This window comes from Notechis scutatus, chromosome 5, assembly GCF_049901735.1.
Source record: "Notechis scutatus isolate UNSWTSFEM ecotype Mainland chromosome 5, rNotScu1.2, whole genome shotgun sequence".
Classification (NCBI taxonomy): Eukaryota; Metazoa; Chordata; class Lepidosauria; order Squamata; family Elapidae; genus Notechis; species Notechis scutatus.
The window spans coordinates 9364183-9381677 of record NC_142013.1 but is presented as its reverse complement, the minus strand read 5'-3'; the positions used below and the strand labels follow the sequence as shown (position 1 = coordinate 9381677).

The following is a 17495-nucleotide window of genomic DNA, read 5'->3' as shown; positions in this document are numbered from 1 at the left end:
TAGTCATGCTGCCAAACACTCAGACAAAATTGTTTCAACTCCTACCTTCAAAACAACACTATAGAGCACTGCACACCAGAACAACTAGACACAAGGACAGTTTTTTCCTGAACGCCATCACTCTGCTAAACAAATAATTCCCTCAACACTGTCCAACTATTTACAAAGTCTGCACTACTATTACTATTAATCTTGTCATGACTCCTTATCACCCATCCCCTTCCAGTTGTGACTGTATGACTGTAACTTTGTTGCTTGTATCCTTACGATTTATATTGACTGTTTCCTAGTATGATTTGATTGCTTATTCGTATCCTGTGACTATCATTAAGTATTGTACCTTACGATTCTTGACTCTTGATGAATGTATCTTTTCTTTTATGTACACTGAGAGCATTTGCACCAAGACAAATCTTTTGTGTGTCCAATCACACTTGGCCAATAAAACTATTCTATTCTATTCTATTCTATTCTATTCTATTCTGTTCTGTTCTGTTCTGTTCTATTGTATTCTATTCTAAGTTAGGGGGCTGAATTTGGGTATAGTTAGGTTGTAATTGTAAAAACTGGGCTTCAATTAAGTAACTGACAACCTCTTCCGTCCAGAATTCAACAGAGGTTCTACGTGACCAACTATGATTTTGTGAAAGCCATCAATGCTGTTCAGAAATCGTGGAGAGCAACTGCCTACAAGGAATATGACGGGCTTACTTTACAGGACCTCGTTTGGAGAGCTGGAGGATTGAGATCCAAAGCTCCCAGGTAAAGCAAGTTACTTGTCAACGGGTAGATTTAGGGGAAAAGATGGTGCCGTGGAGCCCAGAGACATTTTTGATCTTGACTCCTGACTTATTTCATGGTTTCCAACAAGGTGATGGTGTTCAATGTCCAGATAAACAAAAGAAAAGATTGTGGATTGTGCGTATCTTCAAGAGCAATCCTAAATTGCATTAACAGAGAGATACAATCGAGATCAAGTGAGGTACTAATACCACTCTATAAAGCCTTAGTAAGACCACACCTAGAATACTGCATCCAGTTTTGGTCACCACACTATAAAAAAGATGTTGAGACTCCAGAAAAAGTACAGACAAAAGCAACCAGGATGATTAGGGGACTGGAGGCTAAAACATATGAAGAACGGTTGCAGGAACTGGGCATGGCTAGTCTAGTGAAGAGAAGGACTAGGGGAGACATGATAGCAGTGTTCCAATATTTGAGGTGCTGCCACAGAGAGGATGAAGGGGTCAAGCTATTTTCCGAAGCACCCGAAGGCCAGAGAAAGAATAATGGATGGAAACTGAACAAGGAGAGGTTCAACCTGGAAATAAGGAGAAACTTTCTGACAGTGAGAACAATCAACCAATGGGACAGCTTTCCCTCGGAAGTTGTGGGAGCTTCACCACTGTAAGCTTTCAAGAAGAGACTGGACTCCCATCTGTCAGAAACGGTGTAGGATCTTCTGCTTGGGCAGGGGGTTGGACTAGATGACCTACAAGGTCCCTTCCAACTCTGATTATCTGTTACCTATTACATCTTTTTCTGGAGAAAAGAATAGGTATAGCAAGTCTTGTCAACTACATTTATGTACATTTTAAGCTGGAAGGGACTTTGGAGGTCTTCTAGTCCAACCTCCAGCTCAAGCAGGAGACCCTACTCTATTCCAAGACAAAGGGCTGTCCATTCTCTTCTTAAAAAGTGCTAGTGATGGAGCATCCACAACTTCTGGACGTAAGCTGTTCCACTGATTGTTCTGTCAGGAAATTTCTCCTTAGTTCTTGCTTGCTTCTCTCCTGGATTAGTTTCCATCCATTGCTCCTTGTCTTGCCTTCTGGTGCTTAGGAGAATAGCTTGACTCCCTCTTCTTTGGGGCAGCCCCTGAGATATTGGAACACCGTTATCATGTCACCCTGCTCCTTCTCTTCATTAGTTTAGACATACTGAGTTCCTGCAACTGTTCTTCCTATGTTTGACTTCACTTTATTTTATTGTCATTGCACCTCGTACAACTAAATCAAACACCATCTTCAGTGCACATCATGACCTTGAAAATAAACACAAACCCTTCACCCTTCACACATTGAACCGGACACCCCCCCCACACACACACACCATACCAACACTGCACTATACAGTAGAATTCAACAGAGCTACTGCCCTGGGATAGAAGCTGTTTCTCTGCATATTTGTCCTTGTTTTTGTTATCCTGTACCATCTGCCAGATGGTAATAGTTCAAAAAAAGGGTTCCCAGGATGAGGTGGATGTTTGAGAATGTTTTGAGCTTTCTTAAGGCAGCGGGAGCTATAAAGCTCTTCCAAAGAGGGGAGAGGGCAACCAATGATCTTCTGAGCAATGACATGAACCCTCTGGAGTGCTGTCCTATCTGCCACAGTGCAATTGGCAAACCATACAGAGGTGCAGTATGTTAAAATGCTCTCTATGGTGCAGCGGTAGAAGGTCACCAGCAATTTTTCATTCGGTTGTTGCTTTCTGAGAAGTCTCAGGTAGTATAATGTCTGCTGGGCCCTTTTGACCAAGGCTGCAATGTGGGCACCCCAGTTCAGGTCCTCTTTTAGGGTAGGACCCAGAAACTTAAAACTGGCCACTTGCCCCATTCAGTCTCCCTTGATAAGCAAGGGCTGGATGTCTGATCTGTTCCTTCTATAGTCCACTATAAACTCCTTGGTCTTATTGGTGTTGAGAACCAAGTTATTGTCTCCACACCACGAAAGAAACCAGTCCAACTCATCTCAGTAGGCAGACTCATCCCCCCCGAGATAAGTCCTACCACTGTTGTATCATCTGCAAATTTAGCAAATTTTAGCCTACAGTCCCCTAATCGCTTCAGCTAGAGGCACTCAAGAAGCTACTTAGCATTAAGTAGGCAATGACAAAGCTCAGTCATCACCTACTCACTAACCACTGGTGGAGTTTTTTGTTTCTTTTTCATGCCTGAAACACGTACTTGAGCACATGTGAAGGGTGGGGAAAACATTCCGTGGGATGGAGGCATTCGTTATCATTTCAGTTCCTTGGTCTCTGCAGCTCAACTCTATCCGTAGCGGAGGCAGTTTTGTGGTTGTGGCATTGAGCTGTTCAAAATCCTCCCACCGCTTTAAGCACTCCACAGTCATTTTAAAAAGAAATGTTTGTGACCAGCGTTACACTCCTTGTTGGGAGCTATGTTCAATTTTGCTAAGGGCTTCTTACTTTAGCCTCTAAAATGAAGTGCTTACTCGGGAGGGCAAAAGTGCTGATAATCTTCCTTTATAGGTTTGTTATATTTTTATTTTACCTCCGCTTATAACAAGAGAGTTCCTCTGGGAAACTCTTGAAAGGAGTTTATCGCTACACGAGTAAGACCTCAGACAAAGCGACGCAAAGCTCATAGCAATTAATTGTTCCATTTGTCAGACTTGAAGAATGCCAAGGTACACGTTGGGGCGGGCGGAGGGGAGTTAGTGGTCTAATGGTTAAGACGTTGGATTTGTCGACCGGAAAGGTCAGCAGTTCAAGACCCGAGCACCACATGATGGAGTGAGCTCCCGGTATTTGCCCCAATGCCCCAGCTCCTGCCAATCTAGCAGTTTGAAAGCATGCAAATGCGAGTAGATAAATAGGTACCAACCCTAACCTACGCTAAGACGGGGATAGCAACAGTAATACGTATTTATTCCATGTATACACAAGAGGCTGTTAGTATCATTTCACCTGTTGGATTGGAAAAGCATGTAATAATCCACAAGCCAGAACTGAATATTAATATGGCATTTCCTACTTGTTTTGTTTTAGTATTGGAACATTTAAAGGATAAAGATGCTGAGAAAGCAAAAGGTTGAGGGAAAAAATTAAAAATGATTGAACTAGTGGGGTGATGGTACTATTTTCACGTAACAATAGCACTTAGACTTATATACCACTTCACAGTGCTTTACAGGCCTCTCTAAGCAGTTTACAGAGTCAGCCTATTGCCCCCCAACAATCTGGGTCCTCATTTTACCGACCTCTGAAGGGTGGAAGTCTGAGTCAACCTTGAGCTGGTCAAGATCAAACTGCTGACTGTGGGCAGAGTTAGCCTGTATCTTAGCCTCTGCACCACCACAGCTCTTAGTATGACTATGTGTTGTTTTATTTTCTTGATGCTTTGAATTGAGACAAGTATTTATAGATTTTTAGGGGGCGCGATAGCTCAGCAGTTAAAAGATACTGAGCTTGTCAGTCTGACAGCTTGGATTCGAGACCTGAACGCTGTGCAATGGAGTGAGCTCCCATTCCTGCTTTGGCTCCTGCAGTTCAAAAGCATGCACATGTGAGCAGATAAACAGGTACCACTGTGGTGGGAAGATAACAGTACTCTACACTTTGGCGTATACACTTTGCCAGCCACATAACCACCAAACTATCTTCGGACAATGCTGGCCTAGGGGATGGGGAGATGCGGATGAACACTGCCCCCTAGTGTCAGACCTGATTGGACAGAGGAAACTGTTGTGGTCCACCGGCAATCTGCAGAGAAAGCAGCAGAAGCAGACAGTGGGGAGGAACTTGGGCCAGTCCAGGACTCTGGGGAGGACTTGGACGAGGGTCCTGCGTCCAATACAGAGATGGGGCCAGGGCCATTGGGGAATGATGTGCTGACTCCGGAGCCTCCGGAATCTGACAGTAGCAAGGCAGAGGAACAAGGGGAGCCTGTTCTCAGTGCGCACGTGTGCAGAGCTGCCAGAAGGCAAGAACAGTTAAGACAAAAGGGGCAACTTGGGAGTAAGATAATTGGCCTTATTGGCCTTAGAGGTGATTGGCCCTCCCATAAGAAATAAAGGAGGAGCAAAGGGACAGGAACCTTTGCAGGAAGCAACTTTGTTTGTACTGATCTGTTTGAAAGCTGAAGCTCTGTGTTGAATTTGTGCTCCAGTTGGCCTTGTATAACTAATTGGAAATTTAGTTGTTGGCAGCATTTCAAGGAAGATAAAGGTGTGTGCTTATCAGACTTATCCTGAAAGACTTTAGCAGACTTCCATGGAACTATTACAAACTGTTTGAGACTCATTATGGGCTGTGAATGACTAAAATTCACAGCCATTGAAATAAAGAAAAAAGGGTTTTGGGACTAACATGTGTTTTTGTTAGTGTCTCAATAAGCCTTGGTCAGAACAGAAACCTTTACTTTTTAATGCCCACATTCCTTTTATTTCTTGTAGACCCAAACCTGCGCCTCCCACTTCTGAAATACTCAAAGAAGCTTCCAATCTACCAGAATCCTGGGACTGGAGAAATATGAATGGTGTTAATTACGTCAGTCCAGTACGAAACCAAGGTCAGTTCAGTTTTCTTCAGCCCTGTTAGACTTAACTGTGTTGCAACGCTTTTACCACAAAAAAAAAATGTCATGGAGTTCTGTGATTTGGTTTGTGTGCCTGTGCAGTTGTGTGTTTGGGATAATTATCAGCCTCATGAAAAACACTGTGAATAACAGCAAAAAAAAAAAGGAGCTTATATGTTCATTTCTGGCAATGTTAGTCTGTGAGTGGCAGAGAGAATTCAGCTCTAAATAGCATATTTACTGTGTTGGAAGTAAGCGGTAGACTTGAGATAATATTAGTGATTTTGTTCTGACCCAGGAAACAGATTGTCACATCCCAATTTCTTCTCCCCTCTCTTATACTTGTCATTTGTCCTTTATCATATACCTGGACATACTAGGACCATATTATAAATTATTTTAGTGGCAGGATCATGGCATCCGGCCCTCTCAATTCCTGGCAAATAAATGGGGAAGGAAATGGAGGTTGTGACAGATTTTATTTTCCTGGGCTTCAAGATCACTGCAGATGGGGACTGCAGCCAAGAAATTAAAAGACGCTTGCTCCTGGGGAGGAAAGCTATGGAAAAGCTAGACAGCATACTAAAAAACAGAGACATCACCCTGCCAACAAAAGTGCGTATAGTCAAGGCTATGGTTTTCCCAGTGGCAATGTATGGCTGTGGAAGTTGGATCATAAGGAAGGCTCAGCACCAAAGAATGGAGGCCTTTGAACTCTGGTGCTGGAGGAGACTCCTGCGATTCCCTTGGACTGCAAGGCGATCCAACCGATCAGTCCTAGAGGAGATCAACCCTGACTTGCTCTTTAGAAGGCCAGATCCTGAACTTGAAACTCAAAGACTTTGGCCACCTAATGACTCACTGAAGAAGAGCCTAATGCTGGGAACGAATTAGGGCAAAAGAAGAAAATGGGAACGGCAGAGAATGAGAGGGCTGGATGGAGCCACTGAAGCAGTTGGCGTGACTCCAGAAGGTGGTCGAGGACAGGAAGGCCTGGAGGAACGTTGTCCATGGGGTCGCGATGGGTCAGACACGACTTCGCAACTAACAGCAAAAGTGGCATGTAGGAATGACCTTGAAAAACAGAGTCAAGAGACACAACCAAGGGAGCAGTCAGATAAAAGGCAACTTAGCCTACAACGGGAAAACGAGTAAGGCGAGCATCCTATAAGGCAGGGGTCCCCAACCACCGGTCCGCGGACTGGTACCGGTCCGCGGAACAACTCCTACCGGGCCGCTGGTTGCTGGCGCCGCCATCTTTTTGATGAAAAAGTGCTTCTGGTGAGCTTTTCCGGGTAGAAAGCTCACCGGAAGCACATTTTAATCAAAAAGATGGCGGCGCCAGCGCTCCGGTGAGCTTTTCCGGGTAGAAAGCTCACCGGAAGCACTTTTTCATCAAAAAGATGGCGCCATGCGCTTCCGGTGAGCTTTTCTGGGTAGAAAGCCATTTCTACCCGGAAAAGCTCACCGGAAGCGGTGGCGCCGCCATCTTTTTTGATGAAAAAGTGCTTCCGGTGAGGTCACGGGAAGCACTTTTTTATCAAAAAAAGATGGCGGCACCCAGCTGATGCCGGTACCGGGCCGCGGCGTCCAGTTGATGCCGGTACCGGGCCGCAGCATAAAAAAGGTTGGGGATCACTGCTATAAGGGACACTCCCTAGTTTCTTAGGCAGTAAAAAGGGGGGAATGTAATTTCAGGCTTGCTAGATTCTGATAATGAAACTTTACCATAAAGTAGAATTAGTTCAATTGGCCGGGTTTCCTTTCTGGGCTACGTCATAAGGCCGAATGAAGAAGTGGTGGGATTCAAAAAATTTTTTACTACCGGTCCTGTGGGTGTGGCTTGTCTTGGTGGGCACTGCTTGGTGGGCATGGCAGGGGAAGGATACTGCAAAATCTCCATTCTCTCCCCACCCCACTAACCTACTTTCCAGCTCCGTTCTCCTGTGCAGGGCAACCAAAGAAGACCCAGCCAATCAGCTGGGACTCGGGAGGCGGAGAATAGATGGGGGCGGGGCCAGTCAGAGGTGGTATTTGCCGGTTCTCCCAACTACTCAAAATTTCCGATACTGGCTCTCCAAGAACTGATCAGAACCTGCTGAATACCACCTCTGGAATGAGGCCTCGGCTGAGTGACCAGTTGAAGTTACAACATACCTGGGTAAATGAGTGGGTACTTAACTCAGTTCTGACAGCTGCCAATCCATCCTCATGATAACATGGCTGCATGTTGGGTGCATGGCAACCACTCTGCATTTATGGCCATTTGCAGCATCCTGCAGTCATGGAGCTATCTTTTCACAACAGTTTTGCCAAAAAACCAGCACAGGTAGTAGTCCTCTCCTTATAATAGTTCACTTAGTGACCGTTCAAAGTTACAAGAAAAAACTGACTCACGACCGTTTTTGACAATTGCAATCTTTGCAGCATGCCCATGATCACGTGATCAAAATTCAGATGCTTGGCAACTGACTCGTAGTTTTGACCATTTTCAGCTTCCCAGGACCATGTGATATACCCCGTTTTTGTGACCTCCTGAAGAGCAAAAATAAATGGAGAAACCCAGATTCACTTAACAACCGGGTTACTAACTTATCCACTGCAGTGATTCGCTTAACAACGGTGGCAAGAAAGGTCGTAGAATGGGACACTTTAACAAATTCTCACTGAACAGCATACATTTTGGGCTCAATTGTGGTCGTATGTCGAGGACTACCTGCATGTACTTCCAGTAACAAAACAGGCCCACTGGAAGCCATTTTTCACTTTAACGACCGCAGCAGAAAGGGTCGTAAAATTGGGTCAGTCATGAGGGTGACAGTTACTACTTATGACCCTAATGGACAGACTCTATTATGGTCATAGGTCAAAGACAATTTGTGTTGCGCTATTTCTCAGAAGTACATGGTGTTTGTGTTGTAACATACCTTTTGGGGGGGGGGGGAAGTGACCGTTTTTCACACTTATGACCATTGCAGCACCCCTGTGGTCACATGATCAAAATGAAAAGTTGGCCGATGGGAGCAAGGTTCCTTGTATACAGGTAGGCATCAACGTACGACACCCCCCCCCCCCTATTGAATCCCAAACTTCCATCACTAAGCGAGACAGACGTGAATGAAGTTTCTGGCCCCATTTTATGACCTTTCTCGCCACCGTTTCTTAAGTGAATCACTGCCGTTGTTCAGTGAGTAACACAGTGGTTACAGTGAAGCCGTAAAGCTTTTCCATTGGATTTTGCTGGTCAGAAGTTGCAGTGGCTGATCATGTGACTTTGGGACACTGCAACCGTCATAAATATGAGCCAGTGGCACACATTCAAATTTTGTGTCAACTCATAAAACATTTCTATGGTCTTTGTAGAGTTGCCAACAGAAAGGGAGGGGGAGGAGTGTGACAGTTTGGAAACCAAAACTGCATTCCATAAATAGTTTTTCCAAGATAGTAACTAGGTGACCGAAGTTTCTGGCGTGCAAAATTCTAACTTGGCTATGGATGTGTCCCAATGGAGAATATGAATTATGATATACACAGGGGGTGGGGGAAAACCAGGGTCAAGCGGGACAATGAATTATGTGTCTCAGAGTTGGTTACACCCAGGCAGTGCCGGCATGTTAACTTCCAATAAATCCTTTTGAAATTTTGGAACTTTGGCTCAAGACTCATGATTTAAATAGGGGGTAACTAACTACCAGAGCCCTGACATTCTGCACATTTTACAACAGGAGTAAGATGATGACACTAAAATGGTACCGGTATATACGTATAATTTTTTTGAGTAGGGAAAATGCGTTTTCCTCCTGGTTGTTCACACCTTTCTTTCCTCAAGAGGCAATTTGGCTTCTAAATATCTCCCTCAGTCCGTGGTGTCCTTCCTTTTTTTTAAGGTACCTGGAATAAGTCTTTGGTGAGAGAAAAGCACAATTTAGCTGCCTTTGGGCCAGCAGGAAACGGCATTGCTCCACCACAACATTTTGTCAGGTTTCAAAAACTCTGACTCAATTACCAGAAATTCCAGTAGCGAAGCAGAAGAGGACGAATAAACTGATTTTGCCTTTCCTTGTGTTGCTAAGCAGCTGACAGCAGCAACAGCAGCATTTCAGGACTTCTTAAAAAGCTGGGGTATTAGGCAGGCCTCTTAGCGCAGTTAAGTGTATTTTACTTTGTTTATTGCAGAAAAAAATCTAGCGCCCACGTATCCGTTCAGGGTGTAAGAGACCTGTAGAGCAGGTTTGGACAAATGGTTAAGGCACCAGGCAAGAAACTAGGAGACCGGGAGTTTTAATACTACCTCTGGCATGAAAACAGGGTAACTTGTTTGGGCCAATCCAGGGGTGGGATTTGAATTTTTTTAACAACCGGTTCTGTGGGCGTGGCTTAGTTGGTGGGCGTGGCTTGGTGGTCATGTTATTGGCTGGGCGTGGCCAACTCAACATCACTCACATCGAGGCACGCATCTCCTCTCCTGGCCACTCATGACTGTGGGGATGCTGCAACAGTCGTAAGGGTGAAAAATGGTCATAAGTCACTTTTTTCAGTGCCATTGTAACTTTGAATGGTCACTCCACACAAGCAAAGTACCAGCAAAGGAGGGGGGGAAAAACTCCAGAGAAGTTCCTGAGACAGGAAGTCTAGTCCTGCCAAGAATGTAATAAGGGTTAACGGAGAGGCAGTTTCTGTAAGCAACACCAGAATGTTTCCTTCCTGCCTTCCTTACAGGATTAGTCCAGTAATTTCTTCTAACAACCGGTTCTTTGAACTGCTTAGAATGTTAACAACCAGTTCTAGCGAATAGGTGCGAACTGGTAGAATCCCACCCCTGGGCCAATCCTCAAGAGACTGTGAAGTCTCATCCTGTTTTAGGCACGAAAGCCAACTGGGTGATACTCTCTTAACTCTCTCTTAGTCCAACTCATCTCTCAAGGTGATTGTTGTTGTTTTTTTTTTGGGGGGGTGAAATAGGAGGAAGAAGGAATATTACATACATTCTCTGACTTGAATTGTTTATTTAAAAGGGGCATATAAATAAACATTAAATAAATAAAATAGAGGAGATTGTTATTTAGTTCGATTAAAAAGCCTTAGAAGGTTTTTCCTGCTCTTCCTCTTCCCCCCTCCCTCCCTCTCTCTTTCTCTCCCTCTCCCTCCGTCCCTCTCTCTATTTGTCCCTCCCTCTGTCTCTTTGTCTCCTCCTCCCCCCTCTCTCTCCGTCTCCCTCCTTCTCTTTCTTTCTCTTTCTGTCTCTCCCTCCCTCTCTCCTCCCTCTCCTCCTCCCCTCTTTCCCCCTCTCCCTCCTTCTCTTTCTCTCCCTCTCTGTTTCTCCCTCCCTCCTTCTCTCTTTCTCTCCTTCTCTTTCGCTCTCTTACTGTCTCTCCCTCCCCCTCTCCCCCTCCCTCCCTCTCTTCTTTCTCTCCCTCTCCCTCCGTCCCTCTCTCTGTCTGTCTGTCCCTCCCTCTGTCTCTTTGTCTCCTCCTCCCCCTCTCTCTCCGTCTCCCTCCTTCTCTTTCTTTCTCTTTCTGTCTCTCCCTCCCTCTCTCTCCCCCTCTCCTCCCCTCTTTCCCCCTCTCCCTCCTTCTCTTTCTCTCCCTCTCTGTTTCTCCCTCCCTCCTTCTCTCTTTCTCTCCCTCTCTTTCCTTCTCCCTCTCTCCCCCTCTCCCCCAACTCAGAGCTAAGGAGTTTTCTGGTTTCAAAGGAGCTCGGTGGTTGGCTGACCTTATTCCTGCATTCTTCTCCACAGCCTCCTGCGGCAGCTGCTATGCGTTTGCCTCGATGGGCATGCTGGAAGCCAGGATTCGCATCCTCACCAACAATTCTCAGACTCCAACACTGAGCCCTCAGCAAGTTGTTTCCTGCAGTGAATACTCCCAAGGTAAAGTAGGGTGGGTGGCGTCTGGATTTTTTTGGGGAAACAAAAACAAAAACAAACAAACCTTGGGGCCCATTTTGAATGGACCATCGACTGAAGGTAAGCAGTAGATGAGGGTAGGGAGGCCAATGCCCGCCCATCGTGTTGGTACAAGTATAGAGGCGGTAAACCTTCTAGCATGCAAGAACACTACAACTGGTACGTAGAACTACTTAACCAAGTTGACCATTGTGATGGAGGTAGGTATTAGAGCCATTTTGGATTGAGGTTGGAAGACAAGCTTCAAAACGCCTAGATCACAGGTGTCAAAACTGGTGGCCTGCGGCCCAGATGCATCACGCGCAGGCTGGGCTTTTACCCCATGGGGGAATACGTTACAAAACATCACGTGAAGACAGTGTGACACCACGCATTTGACCCCCGTGATCTAGAGGTATAAATGAGCACCTGCCTGCAACTCATTAAAGCAGCCACGTCTGTCTCTTGGATTTTATTCATTTACGGATTCGATTTCTATGCTGCCCATCTCACCAATAAAGCCAACCTGGAAGGCCTAGAAATGGCTTAAAAAGAAAAGATTAAATTAAAATTCAGAAGAGTGACATTAAAAAACTAGCTCAATACCCGCCCTTTGCTATGAAACTATGTAGTCGGGCTTAGTTTTGGGGGAGGAAAATAAGGGGGGGAAATTATGCCTCTGCCTACCAGCATCCATCGGTAGTCATCTGGCTAGCGTCCTGTCAGTGTGTGAGAGAGTTGAGGGCTGTTTAGAAACTCAAACAGTATTTGCTGTGTGAGCAAGGAGACAGCAAGGAGCCTGGGCATGGCTTAACTCAGCTGTTCTGTACTAAAGCTGCTTACTGCTGTGAAACTAAAACTGAAACTCCTCTCCTCTGCTTGTGTTTTGCATTTGGAACAGATTTCTTTTCAGGTGGGGAGGGGGAGTAGAACTCCTTAGCATCAGAGCGTGTTAATAATAATAATATAGGAAATGCTAATGCTCTGATGGTCATTTTGAAAAATCCTTTCTTAGTGAGCACCTAGAAGCCAAGAGGAACATACGTGCCAAATTTCAAGTTTGTAGGCTTTACGGTTCTGGAGATTTTGTGATGATGCATGAGTGGTATTTCGAATATTATATATATATATTATATTTTTTTTTTTTTTTTTTTTTTTTTTTTTTTTATATTATATATATATATAGATAGATAGATAGATTAAAACCAAGAAGATAGATGGTATGGGGTGAGATCTTTTTAACCTCATCAGCAGGAGCTGTGTTCCTCGTCCTGCTTGATTATGAACCATGGGCTGATGTTCAATCATGGATAATATAAATGTCTATTCAGATTCTCGATCATCGAGGCCATGGTTGTCCCAAAAGCCAAGTGGACTTTTCTTGATATTTTTCCCCTTGAAAACATTTCAGGTCTCATCCATGAAGCTTCTTCAGTTCTGAAGATCCGATGAAGCTTCGTGGATGAGAGATGTCTGTGGAGATTGTTAGTCATCCTTGTCCCAAAGGTGCTTTTTCAAGAGGCAACTGGACTTTCTTATTATTCTTTGAAGACATTTTGCTTCTCATCCAAGAAGCTTCTTTGTGGATGAGATGCAAAAGGTTTTTAAGGAAAAACCCAAGAGAAGTCCATTTGCCTTTTGAAAAAACACCCTCGGGGCAATTCTGCTGGTTTTCAAACATCTCTCCCACTATCAACTCTGACTCCTTAGTCAGCAGGTACTAAAGTAGAATAGAAGAATTGAATGGAAGTAGAGTAGAGTAGAGTAGAGTAGAGTAGAGTAGAATAGAATAGAATAGAATAGAATAGAATAGAATAGAATAGAATAGAATAGAATAGAATAGAATAGAATAGAATAGGAATAGGAATAGGAATAGGAATAGGAATAGGAATAGAATAGTTGGAAGGGACCTTGGAGGTCTTCTAGTCCAACCTCCTGCTCAGGCAGGAAACCCTACACCATTTCAGACAAATGGTTGTCCAGACTCTTCTTAAAAACTTTCAGTGTTGGAGCATCCACAACTTCTGGAGGCAACTTGTTCCACTAATTAATTGTTCTAACTGTTAGGAAATTTCTCCTTAGTTCTAAGTTGCTTCTCTCCTTGATTAGTTTCCACCCTTTGCTTCCTGTCCTGCCCTCAGGTGCTTTGGAGAATAGCTTGACTCCCTTTTCTTTGTGGCAGCCCCTGAGATATTGGAACAATGCTATCATGTCACCCCTAGTCCTTCTTTTCATCAATTTAAGAATAACCGAAGTTCACCTGAAAACACCAGAGGACAGGAATGGAAAGACAAAAACTAGAGAGTGATGACCTTACACATTCTTATATCCCTGTTGATTCAAGTTTTCATTCTGAAAGATGCTTGCTTTCTATTCTAGTAGCCTTTATAATAAGAACCTAACCCTTTGAGACTTCTTAAAGTTGTATAGTTAACTTTCCAGGAATTATTATTATTATTTATTATTTCTTCCTTTTTTTTTAGGTTGTGATGGTGGATTTCCTTACCTCATCGCTGGAAAATACCTGCAGGATTTTGGCATCGTTGAGGAGGCCTGCTTTCCTTACAAAGGCATGGATTCACCCTGCACTCTTAGGAGTGACTGTTACCACTACTATACCTCCAACTATTACTACGTGGGTGGGTTTTACGGGGGCTGCAACGAAGCCTTGATGAAACTGGAGCTCGTTAAGCACGGACCGATGGCGGTGGCTTTCGAAGTCTATAATGACTTCATGCACTACTCGGGAGGAATCTACCACCACACAGGTCTGATGGATCCTTTTAACCCTTTCGAGCTGACCAATCACGCCGTTTTGCTCGTGGGGTACGGCAGCGATCCCCATTCTGGTGAGCCGTTCTGGATTGTGAAGAACAGTTGGGGAACCTCTTGGGGTGAGGATGGTTATTTCCGGATCCGGAGAGGCTCTGACGAATGCGCTATAGAGAGTATAGCAGTGGCTTCTACACCTATACCTAAGATATAATTGTGGGATTATCTCAGAAGGCCTCTGTCCAGAGAGCAGGCATGTCCACCCAAGAAGTGCAATGAATGTTCCTTACAGCTAGTCCTTGACTTATGACTGCAATTGAGCCATTTCCGTTGCTAAACAAGACGGTTCAGTGAGTTTTCTCCCAGTTTATGGCCTTTTCCCCCCGCACTATTAAGGGATCACTGCAGTTTTAACATGGTTGTTAAATGGATTCTCCATTGACTTTGCTTATTAGAAGGTTGCAAAAAGTGATCACATGACCCCAGACATTGCAACCGGCATAAGTACATGCCAGTGGCCAAGTGTCCGAATTTTGATCTTGTGATGGCTCGGAGATGCAATGGTCCCAAGTGTAAAAACAATCATAAGCCATCTTTTTCTGTGCCGTTGTAACTTTGGACGGTCACTAAACAAGTTGTTGTAAATCGAGGACTCCCTGTATGTATTGAGAAAATTGAACGGCCTTGCGTTCCCTGCAAGTTTTGTTTTGCCATTTTTCAAACGGTGTTAAAATGAAAGCCATAGTGATTAGAAGATAGAATCAAAGGATGGTTGACTCATCCAACCACTCTTGATTCAGATCAGCAATAATTTGGGAGGAAGGAACTTTGACAACAGATTCATGTTCTTAACTTTCAAGCCACAATTGGCAACCATGATTGGAAGCAAGCTTACTCATCATGATCGGTGTTTTTTCGGTTTGGACTGATAAAATGGCCAATCATGATTGACACTCTTCTATTATTACATCAGGAAAGGATAGTGATTAAAATAGACTTGGGGAATGGCTAGTTTGGAATGGAAGCTCAACCGTGACCTTATGTTTTCAACCATGGTTAGTTTAATGTCTGTGGAGGTTCTCAATCATCCAGGTCAGGGTTGTCTCAAAGGTGCTTTTTCCAAAAGGCAACTGGACCTTGTTTTTTTTTCTTTGAAAATGTTTTGCTTTCCATCCAAAAAGCACCTTCAGTTCTAACCTTTAGAACCAAAGAATTAACATTTAGAACTAATTCAGTTCTAAACTGAACTGAGTTATAACTGAAAAAGCTTCTTGAATGGAAATATTTTAAAATAGAAAACCAAGAAAGTTCAGTTGCCTTTTGGGGGGAAAAAAACCACCTTTGGAGCATGGATCATGTGCCTGAAAATTTCTTAACCACATTAATCAGCTTTCTGAGGATAAAGTGGTACACCCCATATTTTCTCCCCATGGAAGAAAATGGTATATTTTAATGTTTACAATCTAGCTATCAATTCAATTACAGTGTATGAAAACGGAATATTAAGTGTGTTATTCTCCCACACTTTCTTTCCTTGTTCAGCTGCCTTTTTTCCTCCTTTGATTTTTTTTCCTGAAATATTTTTCTAATCTGCAATAGTATTTTTTTAATTGCTGTGCCTTAACAAAAGAAATGAAGAAACTTGAATGTAGAAGGGAATGCCTTGCATGCAAAATGATTATACTTTACTGTGATTTTTTGTGTGTGTAAAAAAAGGGAAAGTTATAAGTATCTTTTGAACCAAATACCTGGGATGACAACATTCATTTGATCCACAATTTGAGCAGTGCAGTAGAACCTTATTGTTTCCTTCTTTTGAAGATCATCTGGGGTTTTTAAATATATATAATTCTGAAATAAAGAAATGTTTCTCTGTTGCCTTGGGAGTTCTTTAAATAAAGCGTTCTTATTGCCTCTTTTAAGACTCAGTGGGAGGTTGAAGAAGGGACATTATTATTTTGTGTGGGAACCACAGAGAGTTGCTGCGGTGGAATGACATTTTTAAAATAGTTTTTCTTCCTTGCAATACACCATCTAACAAAATTTGGGCCTTTAATGCAATTTCTTCCTAAAGCATCATAAATTAAGATGTTGTATAGTCAATATGATTGGAGTATAACCTGTGATGACCCGGGGCGTGGCACAAAAGCAACGAAGTCTCAAAAGTAGGTTAAGTCCCTTTAATACCTCCAACTTGGCCCCCAATGTCCAGTTATCTTCGACTGGAGAAAAAAACTCTCCCAAGAACAGTTTTTAAAGGGAAGAAATTCAGTCCGAACCCAAAGTACATATAAATTAGAAATAAAAACCAACACAAACCACGCTGCAGCAATAAGGATAAGGATAAGGATAAGGATAAGGAATTGCAGACTTCAAAAAATAACGAAACACAAGTTGGGAGGACGCCAGAACCCAGATAAGCCTTGACAAACAAAGATAATGCACGCTTTGCTTCCAGCAAGGTGCTGTGTGCAAATGCCCTTTTTAAACAGTGTTCCCAGCTGCAGCTAATGAAGGGAATCAGGGCCCTTTTCTCCCCCATAACTCACGTTGCTCCCATCTCCATTCCTCCCTGCGTGCCCTAGGATGAAGAGGGGGTGGGCCTGGGTCTTTCTCTGAATGCCCATCTGGACTGTGCCCTTCCCCAGTTTCTTCCACAGCCATCGGAGTCACACTCTCAGTCTCTTGTCAGCTGCTTGGCCTCCCCCTCCGAATCAGATTCCAACAAGGGCATGACACCTGCCTTGAGAGATAGACCAATCTCACCAGAGATAAACAAAACCAAACTTTTTTTAAAAAAAAAGGTAGAAAAATGTTGAAACTTACAGAACAAAACTCAAGCTGTTGAATGAGGAGAGGTGATGGTGGTGAGTAGATTTGAGTTACAAAAAAAAAATCCCAATTAAAAAAAGAGCCCCATTGCAAATCACGACTAAAACTTACTATATATCTCCCTGTATACAAATAGCAGTACTAGAGGGATAACTTTATCTGAGTGTTGGCTTATATCCTTCTTAGGTTAGGCACAGAGATAAATAGCATCTCCACAGCATTAAAAGGAGACAATTCAAAGCTAGAAAGAACACGTCTCCAGCAGCCAACCCTCAGTTAAGCAGTGAGTTCTTTATAAAAATAATAATAAAGGCAGGATAAAAATACAAAGTAATTATGTAATGCTTGGATTTTGCTGCCAATTGCACATTTCCCTTTGCAATAGGCCGTTTAAATATAGTAACCGATCTTACCCAATTTTTAGATAATCAGCTGCAATTCCTCTTCCCTTCCTTAGGGCTTCTAAGATAAGATACCCAGGGATTTGAACTCCGAGTAGATCAGTAATAGCAAGAGTAGCCATCTACCGTAGTTGTGCAGAGAAAACAATTGCAATGAATAAACTGGACAGTTAAATCACATTAAGTCTCAACTGTGGGAAAATAAAATGCAATATATATTTCCTCCCTATAATGTGTGCTGAGAATTTTGGGGGAAAGGTTGATTAAATGATTTGCAACCAATTG

General features: G+C 43.4%; 1 protein-coding gene across 1 annotated transcript in view; it reads left to right on the top strand.

Moving 5' to 3' along the window:
- Nucleotides 1–15854, top strand: part of CTSC (cathepsin C) — a 39930-nt gene extending 24076 nt beyond the window's left edge. Inside the window, exons 4-7 of the mRNA XM_026679942.2 lie at nt 607–762; nt 5200–5315; nt 11059–11190; nt 13689–15854. Of these exons, the coding sequence (XP_026535727.2) occupies nt 607–762; nt 5200–5315; nt 11059–11190; nt 13689–14191 (907 nt within the window). The 3' untranslated portion in view covers nt 14192–15854. The remainder of the gene's footprint in view (nt 1–606; nt 763–5199; nt 5316–11058; nt 11191–13688) is intronic.
- The last annotated feature ends 1641 nt before the right edge of the window (nt 15855–17495 follow it).